This window comes from Athene cunicularia (assembly GCF_003259725.1).
Source record: "Athene cunicularia isolate RWA chromosome 12 unlocalized genomic scaffold, athCun1 chr12_part1, whole genome shotgun sequence".
Classification (NCBI taxonomy): Eukaryota; Metazoa; Chordata; class Aves; order Strigiformes; family Strigidae; genus Athene; species Athene cunicularia.
Window position 1 is genome coordinate 10750171 of NW_020799116.1, and position 22719 is coordinate 10772889.

Sequence of the window (22719 nt, forward strand, 5' to 3'; positions counted from 1 at the left end):
CAGGTGGGTGGGAGGTGTTATGGGGTTTTTTAAGCTCCATTTTTATGTAGAAACAACACAATCCATGTTGTATTACCAGCCCAAGGAAATGATAGGAAAGGGAAATATGACCTGTTTTGTTACTAGTGCCTGAATCTGAATCTTTTGCACCTTTCCAATCTTTTTTTCTATTTCACATAATAAATAGGAAAATTCAAGGTCAGATTTTTTCCACACAAAGCTGGCCCCTCCCTTCAGACCCAAAGCCTCAGGTCAGCCAAGACAAGCAAATCCCCATCTGATGTCCTGATAATTGTCCCAGGGGCCACTTTTTCATGCAAGTATTTTGTACTGGCCTCTTTCTCAGAAAAGACTTAACCTACAGGAAAGAAAAAGCTGACAGATTTTTCTCAAACCAAATTTTCAAAACAGGTGAATAAATATATTCAGACGTTCAGAGAATGAAGCAGCAAGTATCTTCTAAGTATGAATCCAAGTTCTAGTTAGTCATTACCTCCACCCACTGTTTTCTTTTCCAGTTAGTATTACAGCATAGAATAAGACTAAACAAATTATTCTTTCCTTTTTTTTCCCTTCTTGTCTTTTTTTGTCCCCCAGACTACCCAGACTGCAAGGCAGAGATCTAGTCAGCAGTCAATTAAAAGAACAGAGTTGAAAACACTTTCCCAGTGTATTGACAGGTACCATCTATTGCAGCTATGACAGCACAAGGAGGTGCTACAGCTGCCTAATTCAATTCAGTCACCTCTGAGCAGACAATGTCTTCATAGGAGACCAATATACAGGAGGTAAAGAGGAGGAAAAGAAGAATTAACTGTGTAAAGTTCAACTAAGGGGGAGAAAATTGATATATTGACATAAATAGCTGAGCCTGTACGGGTAGTAATCATTATTGCTTTGACCAAGAACTGTTTCTCTCTATTGAACTCTGGATCAGGTAGTTCAGATGATGAAAAATGAAACAACTGAAACAAGAATCTGCAGCAAGGTAAATAAAATAAGCTTAAGGCAAGCGGTGTACAACACTATGGTACAAAGAGTTAAGGGGAAGATGGTATTATTTATATATTATAACATATTTTGAATGTCTTTCACACAATCACTTCCTCAAGTACTCTGACAAAAGTAGTATCTCATTAGAAAGCAAACTTGATCAAACGGTAAATAATTTTTTTAAAGTGCATCTATAGTGTCATGTTTTGTAATTGAATTGTTTAAAGGGAATGAGACCGATAGTACTTCTACATCTCAGTGAAATGTGAGAAAGCAGAGGAGATTGAGTGTGGTATTAGATTCAGTAAGAAAATAAAAATTAATAGCCATAAAAATCACCTATGGGAGATAAGCATGGACATGTTTATACAGGAGATTTCCCTAAATCAACACATTTCCTTCTGGAAGTATCCTCTTTCTCCCCTTTAAAGGCAGTGTTAAAGTTTGTTCAAGCCAATTTAATCATATCCACTTACTGTAGCCAGCTTTAGGACAGAACAGACTCAATAAGAATACAACATACTTTTATCATCATTTAAACACACACTCTGTGGGAGTCCTGATGATGTTTAATTATCACTTGTATATATAGCAAAGCACACCTGTTTTTTACTTCTATAAAAAGACAACACAATTTTTTTCTTACTCATATAGATTAAGAATCTAATAAATTCCCCAAAAATTAGGCTAGAAAAAGTATTGGAATAATACACTAGCTTTGCAATTAAGAACTGTAAATACAAACTCACAGGGTTAAAGTATAACTGCTTTATGAACAGGTATCTCATGATTGCCAAAGATACTAGGCTGGACAAGCTGTTTTTCCATACAGTATGTCAATTCACATACCGAGATTGTGTTATGGTTTTGAATATGAGAGTATGTTCTTGTGTTACATAAGCATTGCATAGCTTGGGAAACAGTTAGGATTAAATCTGACCAGCAATAACTGGGGCTTTTTTTTTTTCTCCTCTCAAGATCTTGAAAATTTTGAAACGAAAACCAGAAGCACAGTGTCAGTCAGAGAAGGACAAGGAGTGGTGCTGCTCTGCGGTCCTCCACCACATTACGGAGGTATGATGAATAACTTCACATTGTATGCAGCCTGACCATCGACTGCTCTAACTCAGGAGAAGTAGCCTGCACAGATCCCTGCCTGATTAGCACTGGAATTTATTTGTGCATGAAGTGGATGTGTTTACAGCAAATTTGGATTTCATTTCTTTAAAAGGCACTGGGATTCACACTTCTTAGGGGGCTCTTTTTTATTATTCTATGGTTACTCAAGGGACTAGAACATGTCATCACTCTTTGGGTGTGACAAGCAAAAAAAAATCTTTTAGACCTTCATGCTGTCTTGTGACACAACTGATTATCTCAGTTCCTTCGCCCATATGGAATGGCAGGAGAGCAACCATTAGCAACTCTTTCTATATCAAAATCACTTCAGGTCTGAATGGAATGACTGGTTTGCCTTCTAGTGCTTACTCCTTTAATGTTATAATAGGAATCCTCCATTTTACACATTAGATTTGTCTTCTGCTCCTGAATACCTGACACTTTCCTTCCTGATAATGATAAAAGTCATAGAAAAATTTAAATTGGAAGGGACTTCTGAAGAGATAAACTTCTGGATTAAAGGTCTGATTAGAACCGGTTGTTTGATAATTTTCAGTGCTTCAGGTAAAGAATGAAAAGGAATTGTCTAAGGAATCGACTTGAGGGTGCCCTGCAGCAGTGGCCATTGACAACTACTGCTTCTTAACCATGAGGCCGTTTTTGACATCTTCCTTTCTGGATGAAGTAAACCCCAAGTTACATTCAATGAACCAGTAATGTGTTTAGCATAATCTTTCAGACTTTTCATCTAGACATCCCTAAGCATGAGGTGCTTTTCCTTTTCCCCCTTTTTACATGTGTATTACCACCTCCAACATCAGCATTTACAGAGCACTGCAAAGGTTTGAACATACATACACACTGCCGTTGTACTTTTTTCTTAACACTCTTTGTACCTACCAGAAGATCTTGAGTGATCTTCTCAGATTTTTTTTTCCCCCCCCAATAGTGACTCTTGTACGTTTTGAGCCACACATTCACAAATCTCCTCCAGGGGCGTTAGAACCCAGGTCAAAACGGCTTCAGCTCTTTCGAAGTCTGAACTATAGCTTCCTAACATAACTAGCTGAATACAATTGGTAAGGCAAATATACGTTAATAAATAGGAAAAGTGAATAGCATAGTTACCATATTGTCTTCTACTGGACAGCAGGAATCAGCAGTTCTTAGGTGACACGTGTCCTGTTTTTGGCAGCAGTGACTACACATCCACAGGAGCTGCAGTTTTCTGCGTGCTAGCACCAACATCCTGTTCTCAGCAATGCTTCTTCAATTGTTCTTAAAGAAACAGAGTTATAAGACAAATTCCCATGAGAAGGTAAATAGTGATCTATAAAGAGGATGCAGTATATCAGAGATGTAGAGAAACCCATCAATCAATTTAAAGCCTGCAAGTCTTGAACAGAGAGGAAATGTCAGTTCACTTAGTGTTTACAGCCATATGAAAGTATATAATCAAGGAGATGAAGTGAAACCTGGTCCTTAAGGGCAGAAAAGGCTTGAAAGAGTTCCTGAAATGTATCAATAGGACAGACAGAAAGACAACACATCCATCCTTAAGTCAGTAAGCTATATATTTTCTTCTTGCTGTAGGGTAAAATTACAATTTGACAAATAGGAATGAGTAGAAGAAAACATTCAGAACAAATAAATAGTTAACAAGTGAATTCGCCCCAGATTAATTGAACTGACAAAATGGTATCCATGAACAAAGCCTTTGCCACAGTGTTTCTTCAGCTAGAGATGTGTGCTGTTGACCAATAGGCCTGAAAAATACATTATCTGAAACAACCAGACTCTAGAGAATAGAAACTGAGTTCTCTTGTCATCCATAAACACTGCATTTATGATCCAAAATTACATGCCATGGGGATGAAGTACATGGTGTGAACTATGATAAGCTGTATACTATCACAACATGATTAGGAAGATGTTTTTAATAAAAAGGATTGTATAGTTAGTTCTCTTTTTAATTGAAATCCTTACCTCTGACTCAAGACCTACAGGAGAAAGGATTACTAGCCTTGCATACAGCTTCCATTACGAGCACATTCTGCACAACAATTTAAATGTGACAGGAATTATTTAGATATCACAGAATTTGGAAGATATACCATGCCAGCAGGAAAAGAGCTGCCTGCCCTATAACATTATGACAATACAAGCTGTATAACGTGTCCTGTAGACTAGGAAACTAAACTGCTCATCGAATTGCCTATCCAACAATTTATAACCAATGCAGGCTTTTTTTTGCTGGTATGAGCATTTACAAGGAAAATGAAGTTAACTGCCTGGGTGGAAAACACCAACTATGGTCTAGGGAAGAAGTTATCCATGTCATTGCCAAGACATCCAAGGGAACCAGAGCAGAAGGATGCACGCCTTTAGGCATTCTTTCCTATACACCAGCCATTTCTTTCCCCAGAATGAGTCACTTAACAGATCTGGCTCTACCCAAACCTTACACAGGGAGAAGAGGAACATGGTTCTGATGGTTACTGGCTTTGTTTTCCTTCAAACAGGAGACAGAAAACCTCTGTACAGCAGTTGTTCAAAGCAGCTATTGTTAATATACTTATTTCAGAACAGGATGCCCTAGCCTCTTGCTTTCCTATTATCTTAGAAAGTCTGTATCTGCTTCTTCCAGCAATAGAAGAGACAGAAGGGCAAGAACCTAAGAAACTGGTTTTTATTAATTAGTTTCTTCCCATATAACACCAAAAAGTAGGAATAGGTAGATAGAATGAGAGCTCAAGAAATATTTCTATCATTTATAGTATTTATAAAAGTGTTTCACTTCTATTTCTACCTCTTTCTACAGAAATCAACATACTGCCAAGCTTATCTAGCCCTATGCCACCAACTGCCTGAAGTAAAGCTTTTTACTGGGTCAACAGGAAAGCAAGTTCTCCATCATTAGGCCACTCATCTGTTTATTACATGCTGCAAGTACTTTATCACATTCAAAAAATGACCACATTTAAAGCTTAAATTTAGCTATTCTTAGCTTTCTGCTATAATTGACAAGAGCAGCTGTGCTACTACTTTTTTGTACACATGCTTTTTTAGCTGTGACTCCACTGATAACCTATTTTTGTTTTGTAAAAAAAAAAAAAGTGATTTCACTCTAATAGGGAATAATAAGTATATCCAACAGCTACATGATAAAAACCAGAAGAAATCCAGGAGAGTTCCTTCAACAGCTTTCACATGAGCTTTACACCTTTAACTCTCAAAGAATAAGAACTTCATAGAGCTGCACCACACCAACAAGTTTAACACTAAACTAGAACCTACTCTATATCACTATGAACAAACACTCACAACTTTATCAAAGATCAAGCACAACAATGAAAAGAAAAAATAAAATCTACTTTTTAAATAAATGCAGAGCTAATACTCTGATTAAGACATTAAGCAGTTGCTACAGCTAATCAACAACAAGCCTGTAATTAGCTTCCAAAAGCCCAAGCAAAGCTGCCCCACACCACTAACCCACCTCCTCTTCTCTTTCCTCCTCCTCTAGCCCCTCCTCGTCTATTTATACACCAGCCACTCTCCAGCTCAGCTGTTGTTATTTATGAGCCTCATTAACACACCTTATAAAGTTCAGCATGTGGAGCTCCTCTGCTTGTTAGTGAGGCTCTGGCATGCAGGGGTGGGAAGGTAAACTGTATTTCTTTTTTCTTAGACATGTCTTTTCTCTAGCTTAAGTTCTTTAGGTCAGCTGTTTTTTCTCTCTCTAATCAACATACAGCATTGTTTTATTGTCAAAAATAGTGCTTTATATATGCACCTAAGGGTAGAGAAAAGCATGTAGGGAGGAGGAAGTTTAAAGAAGCCTTCATTTCTGTGCTTGTATATGAACTTGACCTGACTATGATTAAGAAGCTGCTACCTAAATGGTAATGCTTGACACAAGATTGTGGGGTAGATTGTTATTCATTTATTTTCTTAAAAGTGAAGTCTGGTATAAGACCTGTTTCCTTCAAGCTGGCTCCCTGCAGAGTTTTAAGGAAGTTTCTAATCTCATTAGGAGCAGCAGGATGGCTCATGCATTTGCATTTACTTGTGCATGAGAGCTGCCAGGGTTTGAAGCTGGGTTGCTGAGTCTGTTAGGCTTTTTTTTTTTTATGAAGACATCACTGCACTAAGGCTGCATTAAAAAACCAAAACAGTCTTAAGGAAGTAGGAGCTCTGTGGACCTGCTTAGTGAGGGCATATGCTAGATCCTGAGCCATGGGAAGGGTGTGGAAGGAGGCGCGCACGAAAGCAGGGTGTAGGGAACGGGGTGTGTGGAGAGGATGGGAGATGAGCAGTGCTGTCTAATGTAAAAGTGGCTTTGATTTCTATCTCCGCTTGTTTCTGCATCTTATATTAAACAGTCTACTTGATAAAATGCATGATTTTAAAATAAAGGTTTGAAGTGTATATCCCTTTTTAGAGTGGAGTGCCTTCGTCATGGGTTTACAGTCCCTTTCTCCATGCTTCCATGAATCTTTAATCCTTTTCTGCCAGCTCTGGCAGGAGGGGGAGAGTTTCTTCCTTGAGACCAGCCTGTAGCTGTTCTCCTGCAGAACAAACCATATTGATCTGAATTTGCTTGAGCTGGGGAAAGCACTGAAATGTTATATTCCCTAGACTAGTATATCAGGAGTGATTATCAGCTGTTCTTCTTTCCCAGCTGTGCTCTGCAAGAAAGTGCTCACAGCTGACAGGAGCAGGCAATGCTCTCTGCCTGGCCAAGTGCAGGATGTGCACACTGAGCAGTGCTTGGCTAGAAGGTGAGGTGGAGCCTCTGGGATGACAAGGGAGACTGACACCACATTCACCTGCCTTGGATTTAAAAAAAAAAAACAACAAAAAACAAAAACCAAACAACCCAAAAGCACCCTAGGATTGCAGCATTAATAAAATAGCTCATGCTCTGACATATGAATAATGAAATCTCTATTGTTGTAATTATCCATCCACTGACTTGTAGCCCCTTTAAAGGCAGTTCTGCACTCTCCAAAGGCATCAGTAACAGTCTGATCACTGTCTTCTGAAAGCAAATATAATTTTTCAGTGTTCAAATATGTTAATTTGGGCTGAGACCAATCAGCTGTACATGTGAAAAGAAGTGGCACTGTGATATTTAGTATGCCATAGCTAGACAGAACTAAAAAAAATAATTACTTGAAGGTGATTAATGTTTTCAAAGCTTGTCTTAGGAAACACCTTGACACATAGGTGTTAAATTAAAAAATTGAGGGTAGAAATTATGTGAATAATCATTTATTACTAGTTTTTGTGGACTAAATCCTGAAACTTGTAGTGCTCTGAATTTTATATTATTATTTGTAGGGTCACATATCAGAGGGATTCTCTCTAGGTATAAAGATGAGAAATTTTTTGTAACCTAGGGATACTCGTAGTTTGTCTTTGGAACAAGCTTAACTTTTACTGTAAGCAATTTCCTTCAAAAGTTTATGGGGAAAACCCCCACAACTTGGGACAAAAATCTGCTTGTTTGGTCCATATCTAAAGCACCATGGAGTAAGGACTCAACAGAAATTACTCTTTACCTTGCTTCTCACCACACATGATGGCACCCTGTGATCAGTGAACATCTCTGGAAGGGCTCCCTTCCCCGGTTTCTTCTCTCCATTATGCCTCACCGTGTAGTTTTACCTCACACATTTATTTTTCTAAAACATTACACATTAACTATAGTGAGAAGAGCAATAGGAAAATTGGGCTAATTTGTCTGGTACAGAGAAACCTCTATTCCCTTGCTTCAGGCATGCTGATTCATCTTCAACATCATATGAAAAGGGTTACTCTAGAGGGAAAGTTCCAGCCAAACAGGCCTATGCACAAAGGAAAAAATGAAACAGAAAAAAAAGCCCACAAAAATCTTTGGTGCTGATAATGGCTAAGATTTGTGTAAGACCTTTTATGCTGAAGCCCTGTCACAGTGGTCTCTGAAATTCAATAATTCTGACACTGTCAAGGGCATGTTGAAATGTGATCCCATCTGCTATTTGTTTCAGAAATCCTGTGGTTAAATGGAAACCAAAAATAAACTAAAAAATAATTGTAACTTTGTTTTTTTTTCCATAAAATATCTGGCAGCAGCAATTTTCAACTCCATTTAAACTAGACTTCATTAGCAGGTTGCTATCTCTTTCTAATTTCCCTTCTCTGCCCCTACTACCTCATTCAGCTTTACCTTCACCAGACTCTTCCCAGCTGCTGATTTACTTACGCAAATGAATGTAAGCTAGAAGTGGTAACCTGGGCCTTTTGCCCATTCAGTGGGTCTGCTGCACATCTGATTTATCCAAAGTGATCCAAAATTGAAGTGTTCAAGTAATAATAGTAGCTGCTTTTATAACATAATGTTAGATTTTTCAAGCCTATTACATCTGTTGATGTTACCACTGAACTTTTCTTAGAAAAGATGCTTTGTAAGAGTCTAGACTGGAGTAGACTGCTGATGTTATGCCTTAGAAGAGAAACAAAGTTTGACCTCCAAAGTTTGTTTCCTTTCTCTTGAGATTTCATCCAATTCCCATTGAAGTCAATTAGAATTAGGGTTTCTACAGGTTAGTGGAGCTGAATTGGGCTCTAGGCAAGTATGGTCTGTGGACTGGTGGTGATGAACCTGCGGATAGAAGAGTGGTAGTGTTTATATCTCTTATACTTGGGGGAAAAATTACTTAGATATGAAAAGGAGGGGACTGCACTTGTTCCCAGTTAATGGAAAAATTCATCAATAGGCCCTAAGGCAGTGGTGGAGTACAGACAAGGAGAGTGTACTGGAAACTTCGGAAGGTGGAGTCAACTGGAACCCCCTGAGAACTGAAAGCAGGACAGACAAGGACTGGCTCTCTTACTGATTAATTAATTTGCAGACTGACCTCATGAAGAATGTCAGTGTAGGATAAAGTTGATTTTAATAGTTTTATTAGGATTCGTATACTCTGTCCTACACAGAGAAGCTGGCAGTATCAGCAGGTCCTACAGCAGGAATCTGTTTTTGGATTGCATGCCATAAAATGGTTTAAAGGTCCTTCACGGGCATCCATTTGGCATCTTAGTGGGTACAGCAGTGCCCTGTTAATGTGGGTTGGTGCTTTCTTGAGCCCTATAATAATTGCCAGCACCAGAACGGGACTTTGACAAGGGAACGTTTCTCCTATTGTCTCACTTTTTAAATTACCAACAATTTCTCATTAGATACACTGTCCTGTCGTAGAAGTCTGGGCAGCCAATTGTCAGCTTCAACCCCTCAGAGTAGTTTAGTTGCACGTAAGCCCATATGTCCCTTTATGTAGCTCTGTGAGGAGGAAAACGAGTTCCAGCTGTCATGAAAGAGACATCAGGGCAACAGCCCTCAGGTGTTCTTGTGAAATCTGAGGGGGTAACACATCCAAGGTATTTCTTTCACAGAAATCTCAAGTTTACAACATGCTGTTTAACTGAACACAGATTGAAGTACTGCCCACACCAGTCACTTTGGTGTGTTTGTCCACCCAGACTATAGTCATCAAACATCGTGCCTGAGACAGGAACCTAGCCTGTATATAGCATATCTCTGGAAAACATATCGGGTCTTGGTTACATCTAGCTATAGGCTGATCCTTCCTGTGGGAAAACCCACCCAACTCCAAATTTTCTTCCGTAAATACATGCTTTAACCAGGTACCTAAAAGTACACAGGCATGCAAATGTGAAAACATGGTGCTTTTATCTTGTGTGTATGCACATGTATATGTACACACACATGCTGTATGACAATATTTTAGAAATTGTTGCATCTTCTAGGTTTACTGTACATCAGAAAAAAAAAAAAAAAAAAAGTGTAGCATTAAGCTGTAGTAAAACAGAGCCTATTGCAGGATTTAGCCAAGTATAAAAAGTGTCATTGATTGCTCCCTGGAGATGCATCATTTCTAATGAGAGTCCTAAAACGTTAGAAGATGATAACATAAAACTCCACAAAACTACTGGAGTTTGCAGACTTATTATCATACTGTACCCATGTTGTAACTGAGGGGGGGAAAGAAACATAAATAATCTTTCTCAAATGGGAATGTTGATGCGGGAAATGTGTAAAAATGAAGCTGTTGGCAGAACACTGTTAGCTTATGAATTATACATTTAATTAAGGAAAGCTAAACTGGTAGATTTTGAAACTTGTGATTTACTGTGCCTTATTAAAGAAAGAATTCCAGTCCTGCTCCTGCTGTTGGGCACCGGTAGCGACAGAAGAGCAGCCGCAGCGTGGGGCTGGTAGGACACCTCAGGTGTCCCCGTGCTGCAGCGTGCCCTGTTGTACACCCCGAGCCTGCTCGCTCTGGTGCTGATGGCAGCATAACAGGGCTTAAAAACCCTTCCGAAAAGCAGGGTCCTTGGATGGTAAGTTCACAGGGAGATCTGCCCTTCCAGGGTGGCCTAATCAAATCAGTTTTAAGTTGCCTAGGCTATAGACATACATTATTAAGGTATGCACTATGAAACCCCGTACGAAAAAAGATGGCAGGAAAGGGTTAGGAAGTCAGAATAGGACAAGAAACATGGAACAGATGTGAGCATGGAAATAAGAAGGGTCAAATATTCAATAGGATCAAATATTAAATAATCTCCAAAATATTTGTGTGTGGCTGAGCTCCCCCCTTGATGAGAATCTCATGCTAAAGTTATGTTACCAGTTTAATTTTTCCATGTTCATAGTGAAGAAAGGAGCTGTAACACTGGCCAGCAGTTCACTGTCTGCATATTCAGAGGGAAAGCATTATAAATAGAAATTATTTACTAAAACAACTTTCTCATGGCATTGCAGCACTGCCATTCCTACTTAAAAACAGGCTAAGCAGGAAAATGAGAAGTAACAGGGGACAAAAACTTTCATGACCTTCTGAAGTGGCTTGAAATTAGTTTATAACCTAAAGCAAGGCTTACCTTACCTTTGCTAATTTGTTCATCCCCAGAGGTTTGCCCTTTACCTGACTTGTTCTTTCAACTGGCAATATTGCACTTAAGTGCTAATGGGAAGCAGATTATACTGGAAAAGGTGCATGATATGTGTCTGGTGTTTTCTAGGCTTGTCCTACACCTGGATCTTCAACAATAACACCTTATATGTTCAGGAGGATAGTCGCCGCTTTGTGTCACAAGAAACTGGAAATCTGTACATTGCCAAAGTGGAGCCATCGGATGTGGGCAATTACACCTGTGTTGTAACGAACTCCAAAGCAGAGCAAAGCGTGCAGGGGCCAGCCACTCCTCTCACCCTCCGCAGTGATGGTAAGTTATCTGGGCATGCTTGCTTGAAAATGTGCAGCTCAAGGAAAACCAGTACGCTCCAGTTATTGGGAATTGATACCACTATACATCCCCATGGGAGTAAAAGGGTCCCTGTAAAAAGTTGTGCAGTGGGACATGATCCCACAGTTTCTGCTGGATTGAACTGAGATTTGAACAGTCAGGACAGGGACGATAATATAAACATATGCCAAGAAAGCAGTGTTCAATATCATTGAAAAATAGCAAGAGTATGTCAAGTGGTACGTTAATATTTTTCATCTTATGGATGCCTGTGTTGAGGCTTAAATCTGGCAAAGCTTTCTAAATTTATAATCCAGGTATAGCTCAAATATCAAATCTAGAAAGCTGTTTCAAAGTGAGTCATTGAGGTGAGAAACTCACCCGCACATATACAAATACCTTTCTGGCAACACTTCTAATTAAATGTTCACAGTGAGAAATATATGTACATGGGAAATCTTTACACAAAGTTTGTTTTGTAAGTTTGCTTACCTACATTTCAATATACTTGTGCTGTTTGCAAAGCAGTGGTGGCAATCAGTAACAAAAGTCTGTTTTGATTTATATTTCTAGGATAAATAAAACTCAGCTGTGCATGATAGAATAATACTTCCACTATGAGACTGTGCTGCTTTATGACATATTCAATCAGATCACCCAAAACAAAGCTTTAACTCCACAGTTCAAAAGTTAATAATTTGGTACAAACTGAGTGCAAATGCTTAAGATCTTTTCTGGCTATTTTCTTCCTTTTCATCACCCTATTTTCTTCTCAGACTTGTTCTATCAGTCCCTTTATCTTCTCCCATTCACTTTGCCTTCTGGATTGGGTCCTAAACAAGAAGTCTCTAAGGCAACAGTGAAAATTGTATGTGTCATGTTAGCCAGATACTTATTAAATGTAAAATAAGCATCAGTTCATTTTCAGTGTAGGATCTGCCTTAAACTGATAGCGCATTATCTGTGGCTGATCAGATGTTCAGCCAGATTTTCAGATGTGATCGTTACATCTATTTACACCAGTGTTTCTCAAGCCTGGAGCTCACGTTTGGATGTTTTAAGTGTTTTACAAGTACTTTGGACACAGAGAATTCCACAATTCTCTCTTGTACCCCAAACATATTCAGTGTCCTGAGAAGTGGCCACTCGGTGAAGTGACCAATATTAAAGGCATTGCTTGTTTAACACCTCTTGACAAGAGGTATGAACACTAAATTATCTCTAAAACCTTAATGCACAAGTGTAACGTACATGTAGAACTTGTATAAAGTCATGCTCTTCAGTTCTCAAATGCGTAGAATTTACAGATTTCACATAAGCTTTCAGCATTGGGTTGAATTTTATCCAGCAGGCTAAGCCTGTTCCGTCGACATCACGTATTGATTGCCATGGGTGGAACGTAAAGCTCTAACACTATTAATGTCATCCTTTCTTTTACACTGAAATTCTGTTGTACTAGACAGGTCTGAGGCTCTACTGGAGTGCTAGCTGTTTTGATGTTCAACAGGTGTGATGGGGGAGTACGAACCAAAGATTGAAGTACGATTTCCAGAAACAATATATGCAGCGAAGGGCTCCTCTGTTAAACTGGAATGCTTTGCCCTTGGAAAGTAAGATTTTCATCTTTTATTAAAATGTGGGTTCTAACACTGTTCAACAGTGAGAAAAAATTAGTCTAATTTGCACATGCAATTTTATTTTTTTTTCTGATCAGAATGTGAATTTGTAGAACTTTTTCAACCTCCTCTTTCCTTGATTGTTTCTGTGTAATGTGTTCCCAAGGAAATGAGAAAACTATACCATAACTAAAGCTCACTTGGTTGTAGCCTGAAGCAGGGGAGGAAGGGTGAGGAGAGGAGGGAAAACCAGAACAAAGACTATATTCCTTGAGAGTAGTTTTAACTCCGGGATGAGATCTGACTTCAGCTTACATCATTCAGTATAACTGCACATTCATATCTGATCTGCATCAAAACAGGAATGTTTTTCTGCGTGGCATCATTGTTAAGAATGAAACTTGGGGAAACGGGTTGTGTTTTAAGAGCACAAAGGCAGTCTAGAATGGGTCCAGCAGATTCACAAAGCTCTCAGTACCCTCTTCTCCAAAGCAATGCTGAGGAGCTGAGTAGCCCTTCCTGCTAAAATCTACAAATTTATTAGGCTTGTGCTAGCCTATATTTTTTCCTAGGTTGCTTACACTGTTGTGTTCATTTACAGAAGTAGTAGTGCATTCAAACAGCAAGGGGTGCTCTGTGTTCAAAGAGCAGATAGTTAACTGAGTAAGTGTAGCCAGCCTATGAAAACTAGTCTTTCCAATGAGCATCTGTTTTCCCTGGAAAAGCTAAAATAACCTTAGATTGTTGACCTCTATTTAGTTTAAGTTTACTTTGACAATCGGGTTTAATGCTGTAAGCTTTTAAAGTGTTTAGAGCTTTCCCAGAGGTTAAAAACCTGACTTGCAGACAGCACAAATTAATCAAATGTTCCTCTGGAACCTGTGCTGGGAAGCAGAAAAATAAAGCAAATAAAAACTTAATAAGATGGGAAATGGCCTTCCCTTTCAGATGAGATTTTATATAAACTAATCTTGGAGCTAATTTTTATTTAAGGATGAAGAATATTTCTACAGAGCCATATTCAAAGGCATATGTATTTTTTTTTATTTTTGGCCAAAAACAAGTACCAGACTGGAACACTCCTGCTAAAGCTGATTTTTCCTTTCCAAATACTGTCAAGCTACTTCTCTTTAAATACCTCCTTAATTGTGTGTGAGTCAGTGCAGGCTTTACATTTCAAATTGTCATTTCATATTTCCATCTGTTGCATGGAAAGCATTTAACAATGATACACTGACTGCAGAAAAACATTTCAAAACCAGAGTAAATAATACGTACAAAACTGCCTCCTTACTGAAGGGGTAAATATGGGTCATGTTAATGTGGCCCACAGGTTTTGCCATTTTAAGAACATCTTAAGGAGAGAGACAAGAAGGTGGACTGAAAGGACATACAGATAATAAAATCCCTCAGAGAGCACAGTACCTTCTATGCTGTGCTTAGGAAATGGAACGGCTGAGAGGGTTAATGCAGCTTTAATATGCATTTTCTTCATATATAGAACTGCAGCTGCATCCAGTGCTGCCATACTTCCCTGGAGTCATGCTGCATAAATACCAGTGATCCATCCAGTCTTCAAAAAATTTTTTATGTCATACAGCTGATGTGCACCTTGTCCAGTGCGTGTGTTTGAGAGGTGCTCTCTGTGAGTAAAGGCTCTTTAGTGGCATTGCTAGAGAATTTATCCTCTCGATTTTTTTATAGATTAGGTGTCTCGTACAGAACTGTACTGTTTTCAGTCTGCTTTTTTTTTTTTTCTCTAAACAGAGCCTTGAACCACTTTTTCACTAACGTGTCAGTGAAAAAAGCTTTATTTCAGACCTGGCATTTATTTATGAATAAAGCAAGAGAAACAGATTGCAGGTGAAATACTCTTAACTTATTAGATAAGGGCAGATTTCTAAAGGTATGTAGGTGATTAGTGGTATTGTTAAAAGCTTGAAGTTTCCTGCCTCCAGCTGTTTACAATTGTAGTTAGGCACACATAAATGCAGCAGTGTGGCCATCTGCACCTTTAGATGCCTAAATTCCTCTAAAACTCTAGCCCCTACTATTGTCTGTTTATGTTAAAATCAATTCAGCTCAGCATTTGTTGAGCTATACCTCTGATCTGCCACAAGCACTAACGGTTATTATCTCTCTTGGATTTCAGAACTGCTTTCCCATTATCCATAATTTTCTGTATTCATACTGTTAGTCCACTGGTTCAGACAATGCTGTCAGCTGCTACTACCTCTGTGCTATGAATAACAGAAATCTTTCACATCTAAGGCAGATTATAGGCAACCTGCTGTGGTTTTGGTCTCCAAAAGTCTTAAATGAAAGTACTTTCATGGTATTTAGAGAAATAGCATCTCTTTTCTATATGGAACAGCAAATCATACCTATTGGACCTTGCGTTTTAAATGTGGAAGTGCTTTTTGAGCAAGTACAAGAGGCCAGATTTATAGCTGAGTTTTAAGATGCCTTTTTACCTGGGGGAACTCAAAGCCACCTAAGAAACACTACATCAGCCAGGCTATGGGACACGCGGAGGTAGGTATAGTCCACGTTGCTCTGTTGCGAAGTTCTCTTTTTGCATTTTACATGAAAATATCATGACTGACTCTCAAAAATGGTCTTCTAGCCCAGTCATAAACTCTTACTTGTTTTGAGGAAGAAAAAATACAGGGCCAAAGAGTCAGTATTTATTCCTGGGAAGAGGGTTTGGAGGGATGGATCCCGAATGGACAAAAGGGCTTGGGCCAGCTCTTGTCTCTGAATCCTATTTTGTAGAGCAGATAGCCTGAGCAGTAGAGAAGATTTTGAAAAGTAAATTAGTCCTCATTGTGATGGAAATACAGCTGGGCAAAGAGGACTGTAAGTAGTGTGCAACTATCTGATGATTGGCATGGGGAATCTAAACAGGCAAAAAAATGCACCTGATACTTCTTTCAAAGAGGGAAAACTGAAATATGAAATAGCAGCTTGACTATTTCAAATGCTGCAGCCTGTGGCAATTTAAAATAAGAGATGAGGCTTTGTGTTCTGCACCAATATTCATTATGTTGACAGTGTTTAATACTATGCCAGTATTAAAAGTCGTGTTTTAGATCAAGCTATATTAATCATGCCATACATCTAAATTATTGTTCACTGTGTATTTGAGGGGATTACATACTGTGGAAAGAGTTATATTCCATTGAGTCACTGTGCTTCTTTCTCTAGATTTCCTCCAAAATAACTTTTTTTCTGTTGCACAAATGAGAATAGTTTCTGGAATGAAAATAAGCAAAGTAGTTTCCGTGTCTGGTGTGCACATTTATTAAACTGTGTGTTACATTTTTCTTCAATCTCTTCTTGAAGATTGGGAAATAACCTGTTCAGAATGCCTGCAGATGAGCCATTGCCCACTGAGGTTGTCAAGAGCATATGTAAATAATATAAACCAGTATTTCTTTCAACCCAGACTATTATTTTTTTTATGGGAAGACCCCATGTATTCCTGTAAATGTATTCAGGGAAGGGTTTTTCTAGAATCTGTTAGTTTAATAGATAATCACACAGATACAAGGGGGTTCCAAATAGCCATCTTTACTAAACTTACATAAAAATATCAGGCTTCACTGCTTCATTAGATGGCTATTCTGGTATAGTCTCAAGGAGTTTATGCAGGTGTCTATAAAAGGATCAATTACAGGATTCTAAAATCATATATACATGAATGACTTCTGACACCACAAGTTAAGTTTGCCATTTTCAACTCACGTTCCTGATAGAGTGAATCCCTTAAGATTTGTACTTTAAGGGATTAGCAAGGAGCTCTGGAAGACCCTTCCTTACATTAGGTAAAGTGAGGGGATTATGACCCCAGAAGAATCAGACACAATACAAGGTGTCGGAAAACTTTTCTTCTTTGCTGTTTCCCAAGTAATACATCAGGATGATTAGAAGCCTGAATGCTTTTAATTATCATGTCCCTTGGATTCTAATTCTTCCGTGTGTCAGCAGTTGATGCAGATGTGATAGCAGCTTTCAACCTCAGCTTTGTCTCATGTGTTTAACTAGGCATGGTCTTCATTACCAAAGCTGTGGATGTAATTTTATTGTGAAGCCCCTCAGATGCACAGGACAGAAGATGAGGCACAGTTGCAATGCATCATCTGGCTGCTGAGACTTTGCTGCAGAAAGGTGGAATCTTCATCTTGGTGTGGGCTGTAATGCTGCTGACAAATTAATTTCATGTTCAGTGTGACAAGACTTGTCACCAACAAAAAAATATTTTCCATTGCCTTTTCTTTCTCAGTTAGTAACTTATGGTTTTGTGATTCTGCTGCCTGCATGGTAGAATATAAATTAAATTAGTACTCCTAGATGCTCTGAAGGTTTCAAATAAGCTGCAGATTTATGTACAAAGACACTCTCATATTTATGCACTGTCTTCTTATTTACTCAGGTGAAAGCAAGACTTTGTCTATGAAGTGTAATAAATTTGAAAAGCATACTCATTGTTTCTTTATAGATTCCAAAACTTTTTAGCTCCAAGCAGTTACCTATTTTAATCTAGTTATTGGCCGTAACTAAATGAAAAAGATGACCCACCGGTTGCAGGACCACCTCAGATCTGCATGGGAAGGTACTAGCCTGGGGAACCATGTTAGATACTGGCCTTCAGTAGAATACAATCATGCAATGTAATCCTACAAAAATTCACAAGGCTGTTTAATAAACTAGGTTTTGCATACATTTATTTGTAGGACAGTTTCACTTCTTAAAGCATTAACTTGTAAAACAGATAATTTGTTACAAAACCCCATTTCATTAAAGTCAATTTTAAGTCTAAATACAGCTGTTTTTTCAAACTGAAAATGTTTTATATGGCCTGTAGTAATGGTTGCTGTTAAGAGACTTGGTTATAAAAATGTAAACTAACACCAGAAGGTGAAAACAAGCCAAAAACCCCTCCCTTGTGCAAATACAGTGACTGAAGATGCTGGAAAGCCTTTGATAAGTGTCAACAAAGTTAAGGAAGACATGCAGATCTTCTCAAGCTGCCGTGGTATCCAAGGTCCTTCCTATGCATGATGGCCCATGGCTGAGCTGCGGATCCTCCTGCAGTCTGCTCGTGTAACCTATAGCTTGGGCTGATGACCTGTTGTCCTGACAGATGAATCCCCTCTGCTGATAAAACTAGGCCACTTGGTGCAAGATTCCCTGGCAGGAGAACAAAGTGCTGTTAACTATTTATTGCAATTTTGCATTTAAACACAGCAAAGTTGATGCACCAAACTCTGCTGGTTTTATGTCATCCTGCTACAGTTAACATCAGAGGGAGTGCATTTCAAATGCCCTTGTGTTGGCAAAAAATGAGGTGAGTTTGCCTTGAAACATCCCCAAGGATGTCATTATAAGTATGTGGTGTGGATAAGGAAAACAAGACAGCGTCTTCAGCTCAAACCTTGGTAAACTTGACTTGACAAGTTGACAGAAGGGACCTTTATTCCACAGAGTCCTGCCTCTGCCCTTGGTGTCAGTGCAGGCTTTCCTTACTCATGAATAGTCAGTGCTAAGAGAAAATAGGTAGCAGAGCATGAATGAATGCATCTAATTGTTGTTTCTCTTCTCCCATATGGCTGTTAGTTTCCTTTAATATCTTTGTTAAAAAAAAAAAAATCCAGAAGAGATGCCTTTGAAGTAAGTAGTTAAATGCTTCTGGCATTCAATGCACTGCATGCTTCTGTTATACAGTAGCTATTCACCCGCTGTTTAATATGCAATAGCATTTTAAAAGCCAGCCACGCTTTCCTTCATGTCGTCAACAGTCTGTATCAATCTACTGCAAGACTGCAAAACACCTTTGGCTATTTCCCTGACTAGAGCAGGGCAATTGTGGGACAGACCTATTCTGCACTAGAGTTGCGTTTTTGGTTTTTTGGTTGTTTTGTTTTTGTTTTTTTTTTTTTAATAACTAAAAGTAACTTGATTTACAGAAATTCTGCTTGAATAATGTCGTGCAAGTTTTGTGGAGGAGACAGCGCCTTTTAATAGAGAAAACCAGTCAAGTGCTTTAAAGTTCCTAGTAGGGAATAATATTAAACAAGTTTGCATCTGAAATAGGTTTTGGTCTTATAATGAAGGACAGTTAATAAAGGTGGTGATGACAACTACTGTTGTCCAGAAAGATTTGGAGTTTAAACCACTCTACAGGCCTTGAGCCCAAAGGGGAAACAGAAGAGTAAAATCTGAGTGTTCTTTCCTTCCAGCTTTTTCACCGGTTAATGATGCCTAGCATGTCTCAGTCTCTCTCGCAGCAAGTTGTTCAGCTGTATTGGAGGGGTCATGCAAGAGTCAGAACTTGTGTGTGTATGTGTATATGAGTTATCCACATATATACACATACCAGTGCAGCTCTAACCCCAAAACGTGGAACAGACTGGTTATAATTCCAAACCATTTTCACAGGCAGTTCAGTTATGGTGGAAAATGTAAGGTAGCTAGAGAAATTATTGCACTGCTCAAATAGCTCTTGGAGATCCCTCAGTTAAACTTGTGGTCTCAGGACTATGATTTTCTGTTTTACAGATCAGGGGAAAGGGCATCTTGGAGGCTGTCTTGCCCAGCTGCGGTCCTACCTACACAAGGAAAACTTTTACACACTTCCAGTGCACCCGTCCTGTCTTTCAAGCTTAAACGCATAACTAAGCAAATTTATGGGATTGTTATTCATTGAATGTTAGAGTGGTCTAGCAGTAAATTGTCCTACTTCCGTTGATTTTATGTTCGTAGTTACCCTGTTAACACCTGCCAAGCTGTGCAGTCTGTGCAATTTGCTGAGCACTCACACTTACCCTGGATCCTGGTTCTTCTGGCTCTGGGTGAACTTGCAAGTATCATAGCTGTACAGACTCAAAATGCAGAAATTAGGCCTAAAGTTACCTGTTTGAAGTAATTTATCTATTCTGTATCTGTCACAGCTTGATTTCTTTGGTAAATAAAGGAGGATTTGAACCAGAGACGTAAATAATTTAAGGAGTGAGCAGTTACAGCCTCTGCTACAAAGGAATAAAACCTTTGTAAGTCAGCACTGCAGGCCAGAGACCTTGGGGACTGGCAGACAAGGGCAATGCGCACTTCTAATTTCCAAGAAAGTTATGTTTTCAAGTTTAGCGCTGTTTGCTGTTGATGTTACTTCCAATGGTAAAGAAGTCAGCGTTTAGCCAAAGCCTCTGTAAAAAGGTGTTCAAAATGTAACTGCTCGTCTGCTTAGAAAAAGTAGCTCACTTTAGTTTGCAGAAACAGAAAGCAACTGTGAAATCTAAGGCTATTAATATTTCAAAGTGTTTTGGTGACATAATAGATCATGAAAGTGAGGCTTGTATGGTTTGTGATATTACCAGAAATCCAAGAGGTATTTATAGCTGCCTTCACACTTGACGATTTTTCTACTGCATTGTATACATTGATCCAAATATAAATGAAAATGATAGAAAGCTATGAAAACATTGAAACAAGAAATATACTCTTTTGTCTCTATCTCCTTTCAGCCTCAATGTCTTGTGCTTTCTGCTTCCTCACTCTACTGTCTCTCTGCCCTCCTCTACCCTGGCTCCCATTTCTTATACCTAGATTTATTGGTGTTTTTAGGTCCTTTGAATTCTTGTCCAATATTTCCTGGTTTGAGGTATGAAAATACCTCTAATGCTACAGGGAATATGTTTGCTCTGAAAACCAGTCAATAATTCAGTGTTTTCTATAGTGTTTATTTGCACTTCCAGAGTCATTCCTTCAGTGTCATGATGTTTAAAAGCAGGTTTGAGCCTTAAGTAAGACTTACTGCAGAGAAAATCCAAATTGTCCTAAGAAGCAATCAGAATTGACTGAGGACTTCATGGCACTGTTGGACTTGCTTCCCTAAATAAATTGGACAGGTTATAAAATCTGTCTTACGAATCTCGGTATGTCACGCTCAGCAACAGAAATTTTCTTTTGTAAAGGATTACTACTCTTATGGAAGGATTTCACATTATCTTTTCTCTGCTATAACAAATGCTCTCTCTTTTTCTCTAATAAAATATAATTTAGTCCTGTCCCTAGTATTACCTGGAAGAGGTCTGATGGAAATTCACTGACAAAGAAAATCAAACACAACACCACCAACGGAATTCTTGAAATTCCAGATGTTCAGCAAGAAGATGAAGGCTCTTATGAGTGCATTGCAGGAAACATTCGAGGAAGAAACATTGCAAGAGGTCAATTATTTGTCTATGGTAAGCAGATTGATTAATTTTTTTTTTTTTTTTTTTTTTTTTTTTTTTTTTTTTTTTTTTTTTTTTTTTGCAGAGCAGGATGGTGTTCAGATGGATTTTGCAGATGAAGTCTATTAGCCCCTTACTGGACACACGGAATATAGTTTAGGTTATGCTGATTAAAAAATGATTGGAGGTCTGCAGTGACCTTCAATGAATTACATCCTCAGCAAATAAAGGTATTTTGCATTAAAACTCAAATTGAAAATGTGGGCTGTGCTCTGATAAAGTTGTAAAGGTTAATATGAGGTGGGAAGAAATTCCTAGTACATTTACATGAAACATTAAGGGCAGTCAGAAGTTTTACTCTCAATAGCTCACAGCAACATAAAGCTGTGATGCCCCAGATGCAGATCAGGGTTCGTGTGAATGTAAGATTATTTCATGTCTTATTCTAGCTGAACTGTATTGCCCCATAAACAGATGATGGCAAAGCAGGGTAAACTCATTCCACTGCCTCCCTCTCCTTCCTTGTCTAAAAGTAGAGAATAATATTTCTGTGAAACTCTTCTCCCTTTCCTTTTCCCTGCCTGCATGAATTTATTTCCTGTGATCCAAGTGACACTTGATGATCCCTCATAGCCAAGGTGAATTATGTATGTTCTTTAGTCCCATTGTTAACACCCAGGGAAAGAAACATATTTTGACATGAATAAGTGAGACTTGTTCTTTACCTCATAACTTTTTCAAAAGAGAAGGAAAAAAAAAATCAGAAAAAAATTACAGAAAGTTAGACTGAGCCTACAATTAACATCTGTTGAGAAGACCTTGGCAAGTATTTTTTTCTTTTTAAGTAAATCTCTTCATTAGAAGAGACGCAGGCTTTGCTGATAAGCTACCAGACTCCTGCAACCATGGCCAATATCAAGATATATGCCAGGAATAGAGCAGTTTGCTGCTGTTTTGAATATTTAATTATTTCTTTGCTTTTAGGGGGTTATTTTTGTTCTCATTGCTCACTAATTCTTGCAGAACATCAATCAAGCCGTTCCATTAAAATTAAGTTCAGTAGATTACCTGGACACGATTGATAACAGCATAGGCAATTACAAAATTACGATCAGTTAATACAATCTAAAACAATGTGCTTATTAAATGTCCTTTGTAAATTAATTAATAGCTGTTTATAGTGAAATATATAAACAGCACTCATTAAGCTTTCGCACAAGATTTTTTTATCATATTAGGAGTAGGCTGGTATATTATCTATGTAATTGACTTCCTCTTGCTTAATTTCTGTGCTGTGGTGTTTTGTACTCTGTAGGCAGCTTGCCTCTAGGCAATAGGGTTTATTTCCTGGACACTCTCAGCTGCTTTGTATAATACCTAGATCCCATACATTAGGCTCTGAGAGCAATAAAAAAAGACATGAAATTAAACATTTTTAAGTG

At 38.5% G+C, this 22719-nt stretch overlaps 1 protein-coding gene across 5 annotated transcripts in view; it reads left to right on the top strand.

The window, feature by feature from the left end:
- The window catches only part of CNTN6 (contactin 6), a 151288-nt gene that overhangs the window by 81020 nt on the left and 47549 nt on the right, over window positions 1-22719 (top strand). For 3 of the 5 annotated variants that reach the window (XM_026857656.1, XM_026857657.1, XM_026857659.1), the window contains exons 5-8: window positions 1972-2067; window positions 11203-11406; window positions 12935-13037; window positions 21105-21289. In XM_026857656.1, coding sequence (XP_026713457.1) covers window positions 1972-2067; window positions 11203-11406; window positions 12935-13037; window positions 21105-21289 — 588 coding nt within the window. Of the gene's footprint in view, window positions 1-1971; window positions 2068-11202; window positions 11407-12886; window positions 13038-21104; window positions 21290-22719 lie in introns of those variants that run through there. The other 2 variants (XM_026857660.1, XM_026857661.1) reach the window with 2 other exon arrangements.